Raw genomic sequence first — 15513 nt, forward strand, 5'->3', positions numbered from 1 at the left:
AATCGCAACTTATGTGCATTTAACATTTGCAATTTCAACTTTATGCAATTGAAGGCTGTCTGGTTGAAATCACACAAATTAAAGGCATAATCACAAAAATTAAATTTATTTAATCATACAGGTTGAATTAAATCATGCAAATTAAATTAAATCAATCACACAAATTAAAGCTATTTTGCACAGGTTTTCCTGGCATGGTAAGAGCTTTTGAAGTCTCTGCCTTGCTTACCAGGCTCTGGGATGCTCTCACAAGATCTCGCAGGAACTTGAATGACCCCACAAAATCTCAAAGAGCATCCCAGAACCTGATAAGCTTGGGGGTGGGGGTGGGGACAAGGCCTGTTTGGTGCATGGCTCCAAAAAGGTAAGGCTGCTTGTGCTGGGTTGACCTTTCTGCCTTTACAAGCCATCCCCAGAACATAGCCCATGTGATTGTATTGTATCGGTTAATTGTTCATTCAGTCGTAGAAACAGAAACAGTTCCTAGGATACCTTTGAAAATAAGCAGATTGTGTAATGTGCTTGTCTGCTAATTTGAACATTTGTGTTTGTTTCTCAGTTTCACAGATAACCCACAAATAAGAGAACATCCTGCTGCTTATACGTGTTTTCAGCCCAGTACAGGAAGACAGTACACAGACACTTTATTATTCACTGGCTGGAGAAAGCTGAAGAGTGAAAACAAACAATTCAGGAAACACACCAATTTCCTGTGGAAAACCCCCAGTCCAAGGGTAGGACTTGGAGTTTAGATTTTGACCCAAGGTGTCCTTCATGTTTATCAAGGGATGAGGATGAGGGAGAGATAAGCTATGCAGTAGATATACTTTGTACAATATTGCAACATAAGGAAGTTCTTTTACTGTTTCTAGACATCTGCTGCTATGCATATCATATCTAGTAATGTTTCTTCTGGTGTTATATGTGCCTTCTGTAGTTGACCTTTGTAATGTTTTACTTTGAAGTCTTTATGACAACATTTTAGGTTCCTGTTAATTATGTTACTTCAAATGTATACTCATATTTGACTTTTTCTGTCATGTTTTGTTCTGGATTGTTTTATTTGATGTTTTAATACAGGTTGTAAACCACTTTGAGATTCCCCCTCCCTTAAAAATATAAAGCAGATTAGAAACAGAATGACTAAAAATAATTATCGTAGCTTTTAGTAAACAACTCTAAACAGTAATAGCTGCTGTCTTCAATAGCATATCCTCTTTTACTATTTTGCACTTCACATGTTCTGGAAGGGATTGTTCCCTAAACACAGAAAAGAAGGTTTTACATGTCACTATGGGACACGGGTGGTACTGTGGGTTAAACCACTGAGCCTAGGGCTTGCCAATCAGAAGGTCGGCGGTTCGAAACCCCGCAACAGGGTGAGTTCCCGTCGCTCGGTCCCTGCTCCTGCCAACCTAGCAGTTTGAAAGCACGAAGTACAAGTAAATAAATAGGTACCACTCCGGTGGGAAGGTAAACGGCGTTTCCGTGCGCTGCTCTGGTTCGCCAGAAGCGGCTTAGTCATGTTGGCCACATAACCTGGAAGCTGTACGCCGGCTCCCTCGGCCAATAAAGCAAGATGAGCGCCGCAACCCCAGAGTCGTCCGCGACTGGACCTAACAGTCAGGGGTCCCTTTACATTTACTTTTATGAGGTATACATCTGAACCCACATGTGTGTCCACCACATTTCCAAGCGGCTTAGAATCTTTTGCTGGAGTTAAAACGTGTGTGCATTATGAACAGGTATTTCTGCCGTTGATCTTATGCCCAATAAGGCGTTCACACATCAGAGGAATAAAGGAAGATTGGTTTATTACATGAAATGAAAGTGACATTAGTATATGGATGCTACTTCAGATAGCAAGGTTACAAATTTAAGCATGCAGCAAATCATACAGCACACAGACCTTAATTAGGAGAATAAAAGGATCCCAAACAATCCGAAAGCCTGAAGGGTAGGTGCAGCCATTTGCCACAGCCGTGCACTAAAAGTAAAGTGAAAGAGAGACGGGAAGGATATGGCTGTCCTGAAGTAAGCAGAACCCAAGTCGGGGTTCAGGGGTCTGTGCCTTCCATTCGGGAGTTCTACTCTCCCTGTCAATATCCTATACCAAAGTTGCAGCCACAGCACATAGCCTAGATGGGCAGATGACAAAGAATGTTAGGAAATTGTTGTATTTTTGAGATTGCTGGGTTGCTAGTGAGATAGCAATGAAAACCTCTATCTTAGCCTCTTCACAAGGGTTTGAGGGAAGACTATGCATTGTTGTTATTGGCTGGAGGATCAGGATTTCCTTCAGTGGGACTTACATCTTGTTTGAAGACAGGGGATGGTGATACAGTTGTGGCCTGAGAGACACACAAAATTAATTTACTATATAATAATAATAATAAATAAAATTTTATTTATATCGCGCCCTCCCCAGCCGAAGCCAGGCTCAGAGTGGCTAACAACAGTAAAATAATACATATGAAATTTATTCATTGTTATCATCTTTGTTTTCATCCTAGCATCATTTCCTGCAATATTCATCACTGCAATATTCATCACAGCAATATTTATTAAAACAATTTCCCTTATTTCTTCCAGTGTATTAGAACTCTTACTGGTCTCCCTTCTTTTATGACTGAATGACCAAACATGTTGGAATAATCCAAAGGATTCTTACTGCTAAGGGCCTGAGCAGGCTTGATTATGTGGAACAATTTTTAAAACTATGTTACGGCATGATTGGAAGGCAATTGTGATGATATGTGTCCTAATAATTAAGTGATGCTTTGTGTCCTAATAATTAAGTTATGCATCATTTTTACAGCATCTAGGGTCTGACTGAGGTTACAACATAGTTCCTATTAGCTAAAAAGAGGGGGTCAGTGGTACCACACATATTTTGAACCTAGAGAAGGTCTTAGATTCAATCCAGTTAGAAATATTACAGGTAGCAGCACCAGAAAAGACTGGAGAACCAATTCTGGTCACACTGGACCAGGAGCTCCAACTCCCATCAGTCCCAGCAAACATGACCAATAATCAGGTTGATGCGGAGTCCAAAAATATCTGAGGCACCATGTTGGCTGTCCCTGCACATTTCCACACGAGGTACCAGTTTGTTTTAAAATGGCCCTCAGCATTTTATTGTGCATTTACCCTTATAATAACATTTTTGCAAGCAATTAGCGCTCATATAATGCATGTTTATATATAATTTTCATATGCCTTTTCATATGCACATCCCATTAATATTCACATTATTTTGGTAGGAGAACTACATAACACTTAGAGATCTACAAATTTTGAAGAATAGCACCTCTCAGGTGGGCACTATTGTCATTATAAAAGGACAAGGTTGCCGTTCATGGTGAGTTCCGGCACCTCTTTTTCTAGAAAAATACCACTGCAGCCCAGGGCTTTCATGAAGTGTGAGTTAGGAAGGTTCACATTAAAATATGAACGAAACCAAACTTCTCTCCCACACCTAATGGGGACTGATTCAGAAATCAAAACTGAAATGAACGCATCTTCTCATAGAGAATCACACCTCCCCATGTACAAAATTGTTGATTTCGGTTGAGGAGAAACTATAATCTTATGAACAAGAAGGGTAACCTTGAGAGAAGACTTGCCGTCTACTCGTGGGAAATGAGAAATAAGTGCAGAATAAATGAGTTGCTTGAACAAGACACAAAATGTCCTCAAAATAGCCTGTGGCCATGGATGATGAGAGTCAAAATTCAACAACATCTGGGGGCCCAGTGTTGAAGAAAGCTGTTCTAGGCTGCAATAGACTCAGGATCCAGACCCAGCATCTATGATGGAATACCCCTATAGATTGAAGGAGGCTATTCATATCCACAAATAAATATATTCTCCGTACCATCTTCTCCTTGGACCTTTAAGAATGTTTCTCTTAAAACTTGAAAAAAGGATATTGAAATGCTTACCATGTCGCTGCTGGCTGCCTTCATCCCAAGATGTGCTAAAGAAACAGTGATGGCAAACTCCAGCATGGTGAGCAGGAGGAGAAGGACAGCGAGAGCAGTACCTGCAGACTACGAAGCAGAGAACCATGAATTGCATTATGCACTTTTCCCTCTGTGATGGGATGATGAGCTGCTTGTGCGTAAAATCCTAATCCCTCAGAGTTTGGCTAAGTCCCCAAACCTCTGTCTGTGATGGAGCTCCTTAAACATGACTCCATCAATCGCTCGTTGAATCGGACAGTGGGCGTTTACGGAACTTCTTCCAGCATAAAAGCTCCTTAACGGAAACGCGTCTTCTGGACTCTCGGCGTGACAGCTTCCGCCGAGGAGTGGGTGTCCCTACAGGAGGTCCTGAAATCTCCCCGCTGCTCCCGCTTGAAGTGTCTCTGAGCCCTCCCTCCGACTCACTTTCCCTTGGAACTCCACTTCTCCCCCTGCTGGTCCCCTCCTCCGCTGAATGGTCTCTCTCACCCTCCATGAGCCCTTTCACCTCCTTAGTCTCAGATGGCAGTTCCCTGACATCCACCTCCCCTCCAGGGCCCCCTTCACCCCCTTCCCTCCCCTCCTCTGCGGGAGGCGAGGGAGCAAAACCCCTGAAGGAACCTCCCTCATCTTCCGAAGTTTCGAACACTTCCCTCCACCTTTTGCTGTCTCCGGTTTCCAAGTACTCCTCCTCATCGGAGTCTGTTCCTCCTTCCAACTCCGATTCCCTGAATCCCTCCAGTTCCTCCTCATCGTCGGTGGTGCCAAAGTACTCCCTCCGAAACCTCGCTACTGGCTGAGGTTTCCTGGGGAACCTTTGGTGAAACGTTTCGATCAAGATCTCGTCACGGACCTCCTCTGCCTTCACCCAGGTGTTTTCCGACTCCGGTTCCCCTTCCCACGCGACCAAATACTCCACCTGATTACCCTTCCACCTGGAGTCGATGATTTCCGCCACATGGTTGCGGCTTTCCCTTTCTTCTATGGCTGGCCCCCGTGTGGATACCCCGTCACCTTCCCCCCTGTATGGTGACAGTAATGACCTGTGGAATACTGGGTGCAGTTTCATGTGGTTCGGTAACCGGAGTCTGAACGCCACTGGGTTGACCTGTTGGATGACCTCAAATGGTCCCAATCTTTTGGGTCTCAATTTCTTGCAACCCCCCTTGAACGGCAACCCTTGGGTTGATAGCCAGACCCGACTCCCCACCCTAATTGTTTCACCTTCCCTTCTGCTCTTGTCTGCCTGCCTCTTATATTCTTCCTTGGCCCTTTCTAAGTTGAGTTGGAGTTGACGATGGATCGCTTCCATTTCTTCTACAAAAAGTTCCGCGGCCGGAACACTCCATCTTTCCCCTCCTTCCCCTGGAAACGCCCTGGGGTGGCACCCATAATTAGCCAAAAAGGGGCTCATCCCGGTGGACACATTCTCAGCATTATTGTAAGCAAATTCCGCTAGTGCCAACTTTTCGACCCAATCGTTCTCTCTGTCATTGACATAACACCTCAGGTATTGTTGGAGAATACCGTTTGCTCTCTCCGCCTGCCCATTGGTCTCAGGGTGCCTGGCAGTCGAAAAGTTGACCTCTACGTGCAATAAGTTCATAAGTTTCCTCCAGAATCTGGACGTGAACTGTTTCCCTCTGTCGGAAACCACCCTCAAGGGGGCGCCATGCAGTCTGAAAATATGTTCTACAAACAATTTCGCTGTTTCTTCCGCCGTGACTGCATGTGAGCAAGCTACAAAGTGACCCATCTTAGTTAACAGGTCTACTACGACTAGTATGGCGGTTTTCCCCTGGGATTTGGGCAGATCAGTCATAAAATCTATCGACACCGCCTCCCACGGTCGTTCTGGTGTGGGTAACGGTTCTAATAACCCCGCTGGTGCCCGCCTTTCTCCTTTGGCTCTCTGGCATTGGTCACACCTTCTCACATACTCCCGTACATCCTCCCTCACCTTGGGCCACCAAAACTCCCTGGTCACCAACCACATGGTCTTGTGTTGCCCAAAATGCCCCGCTGTGGGATTGTCGTGCAGCTGTTTGAGTACTCTCCCCCTCAATTCCCCTTCGGGTATATATAGCGCCCCTCTGTAATACAATGCCCCGTTTCTTTCTTCAAAACCCCCGGGGTCTTCTCCCTCTCTCCTTAGACCTCTGAGCTTGTCCTGGGCGTACTCATCATTTACCGTTCCCTCTACCAGTTCTCTTTGCCCCACCCAGGCCGCACCACACACCCAGTGGTCCTCTGGGATAATATGTCTCTCTTCCGGCGCTCCCTCCCCCTCCAAATATTCCGGTTTGCGAGAGAGAGCGTCCGCTCTGATGTTTTCTGGACCTGGCACATAGCAAATTTCAAAATGGAATCTGGAGAACTCCTGGGCCCATCTCACTTGTCGTTGGTTGAGTACCCGTGCCGTTCTCCAATACTCCAAATTCTTGTGGTCCGTACACACTTGCACCTTATGTTGTGCGCCAATTAGTAAGTGTCTCCATCTCCGGAACGCTTCGTGAATGGCGAGTAGTTCTCGGTCATATACCGTGTAGTTCCTCTCGGATTTGTTCAGCTTACGCGAAAAGAAGGCACACGGTCTCCATTCCGACTTATTGCTCCCTGGCTGAAGCAGCACCGCCCCCACCGCCCGGTCTGAGGCATCAGTTTCCACTCTCATGGGTTTTTGTAAATCCACATGCAGGAGCTGTTCTTCCGAAGCGAATGCCCTTTTCAATTCCTCAAAAGCATGCTCCGCCTCCGCCGTCCAAACGAATTTCTTCTTGCTGCTTAGACAGTCCGTGATGGGAGCCGTTAAGTGGGCAAAGTTCTTGATGAATTTACGGTAAAAGTTCCCAAACCCTAAGAACCTTTGCACATCTTTTTTCGTTTTCGGTGTCTTCCATTCCAGCACCGCCTGGACCTTCCCTGGATCCATGGCTAATCCCTTGTCTGATAAGCGGTACCCCAGGAATTCCACCTCCTTGGTGTGGAACTGACACTTCTCCAATTTCACCCACAACTGGTTTGCTTGCAGCTGGCTCAGCACTTCCCTGACATCCTTTACATGCTGCTCCTCATTCTCTGAATATATCAGCACGTCATCGAGGAAGGCCACGCAATTCTTGTAGAGCAAAGGTCCCAGTACGTGGTTCATGAGCGATTGAAAACAGGCGGAGCCTGATTGTAATCCGAATGGCATAACGAGATATTCAAACGCCCCCAAAGGGGTGAACATGGTGGTTTTCCATTCATCCCCCTTCTTTATTCGTATCAGGTTGTATGCTCCTCTCAGGTCCAGTTTCGTGAATATCTTTCCCTTCCTCACCCTGGTCAAAATGTCATCAATCCTGGGCATGGGGAAAGTCACTGGTTCTGACACGGCATTTAGGGCCCGGTAGTCCACGACCAATCTCGGTTTATCCGTGTTTTTTTTGTCCACAAAAAACACTGGGCTCCCCCCCACCGCTCTGGACTCTCTGATGAAGCCCCTCTTCAGGTTTTTATCAATAAACTCCCTTAACTCCTGCATTTCCCTGTCTGACATGGCGTACAGCTTGCCCACGGGGAGCTGGGCCCCAGGGACCAGATTAATTTGGCAGTCAAAGTCTCTGTGCGGTGGTAATTTATCTGCTTCCCTTTCACTGAAGACCTTGCTCAGGTCAGCGTATTGTTTGGGCACCTTCCCTTTGTCCGCCACTTCCGTCCCTGCTAGAGAGGCTTTTGCCCCTTCTGGCACCTTTCCCTCTCTGCAGTGTTCCAGACAATGTGCTGACCCAAAGGAGACCACTCTCTGATGCCAGCCCACTAGCGGGTCATGCAACGCTAGCCAGCTCATTCCCAAAATGACTGGAGCCCCTCCCAGGGTGGCTACATTGAACGCTATCCTCTCAGTGTGCCTGGCCACCCTCATAACCATTGGGACGGTTTGTAGGCTGACTTCTCCTCCCAGCAGCTCCCTCCCATCGATCGTGGTGACCTGCAGGGGGTTGCTTAAAGGGAGTGTCTGTATCTGGTGTTCAGCTGCAAACTCCTTGCTCATAAAATTACAGGAGCTGCCTGAGTCCAGCAGCGCCTTAGTCTTTAGTGGGTATCCGTTTGCCAGCTCTAGCAACACCTCTATTACTAGGGCTGGTCTTGGAGGTTCCGGAGTGGGCACTTTTACTGCTCCTTGGCCTGTCTGCAGTGCCCTGACAGAGGCAGACAGGCGTTGGCTTTTACTGGCTCCTGGACTTCCTCCTCCTTCCCCCCAACAGCTCCAGCCATCCCTTGCCATTCCTTTCTTTGCGGGCAGACTCTGGCAAAGTGACCTGGCTGCTGGCAGAGATAACATTTCTTGGCGCTCTTTCCCTCCTTCTTCCTCCCTTCACTGGGATTTGAAACTGCGCGCGCGCGCGCTGTTCCAACTTCCATCGGCTCTCCTGGCGGGAAACTTGGTTCTGGAATCTCTGGAATGCGGAAATCCCTCCAACGCTCTCCTTTCCCCTCCCGCTTCTCCAAGGCTCTTGCCTCCTGGCGTGCTCCAATGGTCAGCGCTGATTTGGTCAGCTGGTCCATAGACTCCGCCCTGGGCGCCCGGGAAAGTTCATCTTTCACCGCCGAAGAAAGCCCCTCTTCAAAGAGCATTTGAATGGGTTCCGCCGAAAGGTCCCACCCCAATCTATGTATCAACATTGTAAACTCAGTCCAGTACTCACGAACCGATCGGCTCCCCTGTTTGCACGCCATCAATTGTCTGCGCACCAGCCCCTGTTCAATCTCGCTGGAAAACATCAAATCCATGGCGCGAAAAAACTTCCTCGCGTCCTTCAGCATGTCACTATTCCCTGCCATCAGGGGTCTGACCCAATCTCTCGCCCCTCCTTCGAGATGGCCAATCACAAACGCCACTCTCGATGCCTCGTCGGGAAAGTCATTAAACTGCAGTTCAAGAGCATACTGCATCTCTGTCCTAAAGGCTTGGTAGTTCCTGGGGTCCCCCCCAAACTTCTGCACCATTCCTGGCATCTTTCTTGCTAGTGTAGCGCCTTTTGCCTTTTCTGCATCCTGCGCCCTCCTTTCTTCTAGCCTCGCCGTTTGCATTGCTAGCTGGAGTTCCAACACTCTGTACCTTTCTTCCAGGCTTGGACCCTCTCCAGCTCCTGCTGCTCCTCCGGCTCCGGCTGGGTTACTCATGATGCCTCTCTGCACAAGCTGCTTTCAGGGACTGTCCGATTGCTGTGATGGGATGATGAGCTGCTTGTGCGTAAAATCCTAATCCCTCAGAGTTTGGCTAAGTCCCCAAACCTCTGTCTGTGATGGAGCTCCTTAAACATGACTCCATCAATCGCTCGTTGAATCGGACAGTGGGCGTTTACGGAACTTCTTCCAGCATAAAAGCTCCTTAACGGAAACGCGTCTTCTGGACTCTCGGCGTGACAGCTTCCGCCGAGGAGTGGGTGTCCCTACAGGAGGTCCTGAAATCTCCCCGCTGCTCCCGCTTGAAGTGTCTCTGAGCCCTCCCTCCGACTCACTTTCCCTTGGAACTCCACTTCTCCCCCTGCTGGTCCCCTCCTCCGCTGAATGGTCTCTCTCACCCTCCATGAGCCCTTTCACCTCCTTAGTCTCAGATGGCAGTTCCCTGACACCCTCCTACAAATTTGTCCAGTTGTAGCATCGAATTACATCCTGCCCTACAACCTACTCTTAAAAAGCAGCTTGGGAACAGTTGGGGACAGTGAGGTGGTGACAACTCTGATCCGTTTGATTAAAGTGGCAAACGCACACCTGACAAGATTTGATAGTCTGCTATACTTGGAACACACACGTGAAGCTAAAAACACGTGAAGGCTCTTAATCTGGAATATGACACATTCTTGTTAATTCATTTTACACTGCATCACATTGTATTGCATTGTACTACATTGCTAAATCAGCTGTACAGTCAAACCTCAGACTTGACAACTGAGGTTTGACTGTGTTATGGATCCACTAAAGGCAAGAGCAATCTAAGGAGCCCATGTGCATAGCAACCCTCCCTTGGCATTTGACTCAAATGCTTTTAAAACCCAAGGGCCTGCCGATGACTAGCGTCCTGCAGAACAGCGTAGCGAACTACACACGTCACACCATTATGTCAGAATTAGATTAAATGGAAGGAGTCCATCACAGCTTTGGAGGACAAGCACAATTGCATTCTCTGTTGAAATGGCATGTGAACACTAGTGTACATGATTCTTTCCTTCACCCCCTACTAACAATGTTGGTAGTAGTCTTCATTGTGTACATCTTTGCCATCCTTCAGCTGTATTGGGTTGGCTAACCTTGGTCCACTGGATGTTGCTGGATGACATCTTCCCTCACAGCTTTACTGTTGGGCATGCAGAGTGGGGCTGATGGGAATTGGAGTCCAAGGACATCTGGAAGGCCACACCTTGGCCAAACCTGTCCCACATCCCTTGCACAAAGGTGACAAATGCCTGAGCAATGGCCCATTCAAGCGGTGCCTTTGAATCCCATTACAATAGTTGGTTTGGAGATCTATGCTCCATCAAACACAGTTGGGGCTATACTGAAAAGTATCAGGTATTATAGACTAATAAATGCAAGAAAACATGGCTTTAATATACCAAGGCACCCAACAATGGCATTCAACAATGTGATGTTAGGATGGTTCTGAGAACTGGAGTTGCACTCAATGAAGGAGGCACTGAAGTGCCAAATAACGTAGCTAGCGCTGTGGGTTAAACCACAGAGCCTAGGGCTTGCTGATCAGAAGGTGGGCGGTTCGAATCCCCATGACGGGGTAAGCTCTCATTGCTCGGTCCCTGCTCCTGCCAACCTAGCAGTTCGAAAGCACGTCAAAGTGCAAGTAGATAAATAGGTACCACTCCAGCGGGAAGATAAACGGCGTTTCTGTGTGCTGCTCTGGTTCGCCAGAAGCAGCTTAGTCATGCTGGCCACATGACCCGGAAGCTGTCTGCAGACAAACGCTGGCTCCCTCAGCCTATAGAGCGAGATGAGCGCGCAACCCCAGAGTCATCTGCGACTGGACTTAACAGTCAGGGGGTACCTTTTCCTTTACCTATAAGTTAATCCATTGACTCTTTGCTGAAATAGAACAAATATCTGATGTGCTGAAAGTGCAGAAATTTCTCCCAGACTCACAAGTTTGCCAGAATTCCACATTTCTAAAGGCACAACCCAAAATGCAAAGAAAGCACATGCAAGGTCAAAAGAACCACACAGGCAGTTTCAACTTTACTTGCTGTTTTCTCCACAGTATTCCCCACTGCCTCAGAGACAAGCTGTGTTTCAAACTAAGCAATGGCTGGTCTCCTTTGCTGTAGGAACTTGTGCTTTGAAAACAGGAAGCGAAGCTCAAGGTAGGTGCATGAGTCTTTCCCATTGACACACGCTCTCTCATGGATGTTGCCTGTAAAGTCAATGTTTTCATACTTGTATTTGCTTGTTAACTTACCTGCAGAAAAAAGCCTTCAGAATCACTATAATCTCTTTTATTATTTATATCTATCTCCATTGCATAGAGAATGATGCCAATTGTGGCCATTATAGCACTTGTGATGTTCATTCTCACACTGGACATAACCTGAGAGAGAGAGAGAGAGAGAGAGAGAGAGAGAGAGAGACAGAGAGAGAGAGAATGAGTTTACCAACAAAAAACGTTACTACCTTAAATTCACCACCCCCTCTACCCTTGATTCCTAACCTGATTTGCTGGTGAGCTGTACTATTCCTCTGTGGACATTATCTAGTTCACACTGCAGAGCATCAAAGGCCAAGCCAATAGACCCTTCTGTCTCATAAGTAACCTGGTGTCCAGGGAATAAAGTGTCTGTCCCATGTTGCCAGATTCCCAATACCCTACCCCACCCCCACCCCCTTGGGATAAAGGTTCATGGAATCAAGAGTTAGGATGGAGAAGAAGGGAAGAAGAAAAAGAAAACATTCTACATCTCACCAAGGCTTTGTTTGGGTATTTCTCAGCTGCCACAGACAGTGATCCAGAAAAAATGAACTATTCAAAAGAAAAAAAGAAAATGCATTTTGCTGCAATTCACTTAAAATTCCAGGAACAACAATCTACTTCCAACTACATAGTACTATGGCATAATGGGAGTGATGTCAGGTGATAGTATATCGTGCGTACAGGCGGAGACCCCCCAACCCGGGGCGACAACCAAGTGGAATAATGACTCAAGACAACATGTTATGGGATTAAAATTTTGCCACAACTTTCTTAAAGCTTCAAATGTAGGGAGACCTTGGCTTAGGCATTGGGTGTTTACCCCTCCCCTGGCCAGGGATCTGGGGAACATCAGCATTATCCAGAATGTGTGGGGATTGGGCTGGCTCTGGAGAACGTCTGTTCAAGCAGACAGCCTGCCCTCCATTTCACCACCATAGCAGGGGAGAGCAATGACAACTTATTGGCGTATGGCCTATGCCTCCCCTCAAAACAACCCCTTTAATGGGGAACCCTGGGATTGCCACCACAGGGGGGGTCACCATTTCATGCCCCCCCCCATTTAGGGAAGATAGACTAAAGGATTCCGCCCAAGGCCTGAAACCGCCAAAGTTGAGACGTTTTGATATGGGGAAGGCAAAACCTGCCAATGCAGGAAAATTCCTTTCCAGCCCTTCAACACCAACCATAACTTAGCAGTGCCTGCGTACCTGTGAAGAAGAGGTTAACCTGCAAAAGAAGCCTTAACTGAGGGAGGGCAGGGTGGGAGAAGCTCTGGAGTCAACTGAAAACTCCCAGGTAAGTTCCACCCACAATAGTGGGTGTGGGCAGGGCGGTCCCTCCCCTTACCTGGCCAACTCTCTCCTGGCAACGCCTCCCCAGCTGGGACTGGTTAACTGGCAGAGGTAGGCGGCTACCTCCAGGTGTCCAGTTGGGGTGTGTGTGAATCCAGGCTGTACTGCCGGGAGCCGCATGGGATCGGTGGGGTCTGCATATGACCACACAAAATGTGCCCCCCATTTGATGTGGGGAGCGGTCATTCTTCTCCCTTATGGGCAAATCGTTAACTGAATCACCTCTGAAGACAGATGAGAACTTGTATATAATGTATACATGCTTTTCTGTTGTTATTTTTTTAGAACTCAGGGCATGACACATTATTTCCTTTCCTTTCACTTCATAATAATTCTATGGCAATTCCATTTTGCAGAAATAAAGCAAAGGGTGACAGTGGCTTATTTTCCCTGCTGTTAGGCATCTGCACCCAAAAAGCCAAATGCTGAATAGCCATTCTAATCTGGATCTCTTCCTCAAGGTTTAAAGTCACAGAACCATGGGCACTGAAACAAACTTCATTCTCAAAGGCAAGTAATACTTACAAATATTCCACTCCAGAATGGATAGCCTGTAATAGAAGTGAAAAGTTTGTAGTATCGTTGAAAATGAACAATTACAATTGTCCCCAAGCTAATGTAGATCAGTCCCAGCATGACCTGGATGGCCTGTGAGAAAAAAGTACAGACAAGATCAAACATTCCCCTCCAAGGTGGCTTACATATTAAAACAAGAGTACATCAACTGTGAGAGAACAAAACAACATCCTTGAAACTCCCGAGTATTCTATAAAAATTCTGCTGCCCTTCAGATATTGCTGGTCCCCAACGCCCATCAGCCCCCATGGTCAATGGTCAAGTATGGTAGGAATTGGGGTCCAACAGTCTCTCAAGAACCACAATTTAACCACACTTGCTCTGAAGCACATTTTATTAATAAAAAAAAGGAAAAGTAAGAAATCCCCTCTAAAAGCTGCTTAAAACAGCTTTCCAAAAAGGTGTGATTGTGGTGGATTTCTGGATGCCAACATGTAAGAAGTTTCTGAAGCCTGGGGCAGCCACTGGAAATCCCTACTGCTGAGTAAGTAAGTGTCCATGGGACAGGGCTGCCATACGTCCAGATTCGGCCCTCAAAAAACTTTGCCAAAAAAAGCTTTGGATTTTCACTTTTTGAAATATGGCAACTCTACCATGGGATTGAAGATTTGCTCTGCTCTTCTCCTTCTCCACTCCTGCTAAGAAGAGGCATAAAGACAGATAACAAGAGAGATACGAGAAACCTCCAGATGTTCTTTCTATCAACTCCAGCTCTCTCTTGGCCTAGAAAACTCAATAGATACAACTTTCACATGGTGAATATAATGGGTGCCTTGGACTATCAGTTTTCAGAACCCAATCTCATCAGGAATTACCCTGAAAATTTCACTGCTCCTCTGTATGTGTGAGTCAGTTGGCCAGTCAGTCAGTGAGGGCCGAAAGTATTGAAATATCACTAACAAAGTCACATTGGACCAGAGGATAATCTGGTTGAATCTTTGTCTGGTAGTCCCCTGGTAAGATACCCCCGTGAATCAATTTAGTCCTTCCTACACTCTTGGCAGGAAAGTACCACCATTCCATGGACCTGAACATATCAAAGAAACTTACCCCCAGAGTCTTGATCTCTATTTTATGGAGTTTCTTCAACAAATCTTCTTGAATCTGTTCGTTGTTGGAACCTCCAGGCTGTTGGCCTACATTTTCTATACATTGCACTGTCCCTGCTGGTTGAAGTCCAGGGAATTCCTCACCTGCTTGGATGGCACCATCAGAGGGAATCAACACTACTGTTCCATTAGACTTGATCACTGGATCTGTTGCCATAGCTGAGATGTCTGCAAAATGCAACCCATTTGGGGTGGGGGGTGAAAATTTCAGCCTCAATTTCCTAAAATATTAAAGGGACACGGCAGTACCCTTCAGTTAAGGCAATTGGCAAACAAAAATAACACCCTTGCCATGATAAGCCTCACAATCCTATAGCTTATAAAAGTGATGCCTGCAGAGCCAATGACTTAAAAATTTTGGATAGAGATAATCTTTCATTAGGACCATCAACATTTCATAAGTCAATGCAGGATCAAAAAAAACCCACAGGGTATCTACATTTCACCCTCCACATCTGGATTTAGGCAGATGGACCAAGAAAATTTGTGGGTACATGGAGTCATAAGAAAGCACAATTTGTGACATTGCACATCATTATTGATCATGGAGTCTGTTAAGACATCAACCTTAGCTTCCAGTCTTCTAGCTGTGTAGAGCTGGAGTCAAGATGAGAGGTGTTCTCACCATAATCTCTAGTGCAGTACGCAGTTCTGACTTCAGTGAGAGAGTCTGCTCTTGAAATCTGAAACCCACAACAAAACTCTTGACTGTTAACAAGGCTGGCCCAACACCTTTCCATAATATGAGAATCAGGGTCAGCCCAAAAGGTTTTGCTGCTAGAAGCAGACCATTAAATACTTATCCAGCACTGTTAGGACCAACTCTAGTAAACACACAAAAGTAGTGTAAAATTCAAACCTTCCACAAACTCCAATAAGGTCAGATGTACCTTCAGTTCTTTGAAAAGGTTCTGGTTATTCAGCAGTGAAGGGAAATCCCTCTGCACGTGCTCAGAAGCACTTGGTTATTCCTTCAAGTCTTTCAGATCTGAGCCTTGGATCAGATTAACTACTCTCCCCAAATACCTTAGCTCACATCTAAGCACATT

General features: G+C 46.4%; 1 protein-coding gene across 1 annotated transcript; it reads right to left on the reverse strand.

Moving 5' to 3' along the window:
- Positions 1–1797: 1797 nt before the first annotated feature.
- LOC128418070 (membrane-spanning 4-domains subfamily A member 12-like) lies at positions 1798–14741 on the reverse strand. The gene is made up of 6 exons (XM_053397487.1): positions 14406–14741; positions 13305–13427; positions 11920–11976; positions 11419–11547; positions 3945–4052; positions 1798–2351 (listed from the first exon to the last, which is right to left on the reverse strand). Exons 1-6 carry the CDS (start codon positions 14619–14621, stop codon positions 2259–2261), a joined length of 726 nt encoding a protein of 241 aa, XP_053253462.1. The 5' UTR covers positions 14622–14741; the 3' UTR covers positions 1798–2258.
- Positions 14742–15513: the final 772 nt, after the last annotated feature.

The sequence above is a fragment of the Podarcis raffonei genome, chromosome 1 (assembly GCF_027172205.1).
Source record: "Podarcis raffonei isolate rPodRaf1 chromosome 1, rPodRaf1.pri, whole genome shotgun sequence".
Taxonomy (NCBI): domain Eukaryota; kingdom Metazoa; phylum Chordata; class Lepidosauria; order Squamata; family Lacertidae; genus Podarcis; species Podarcis raffonei.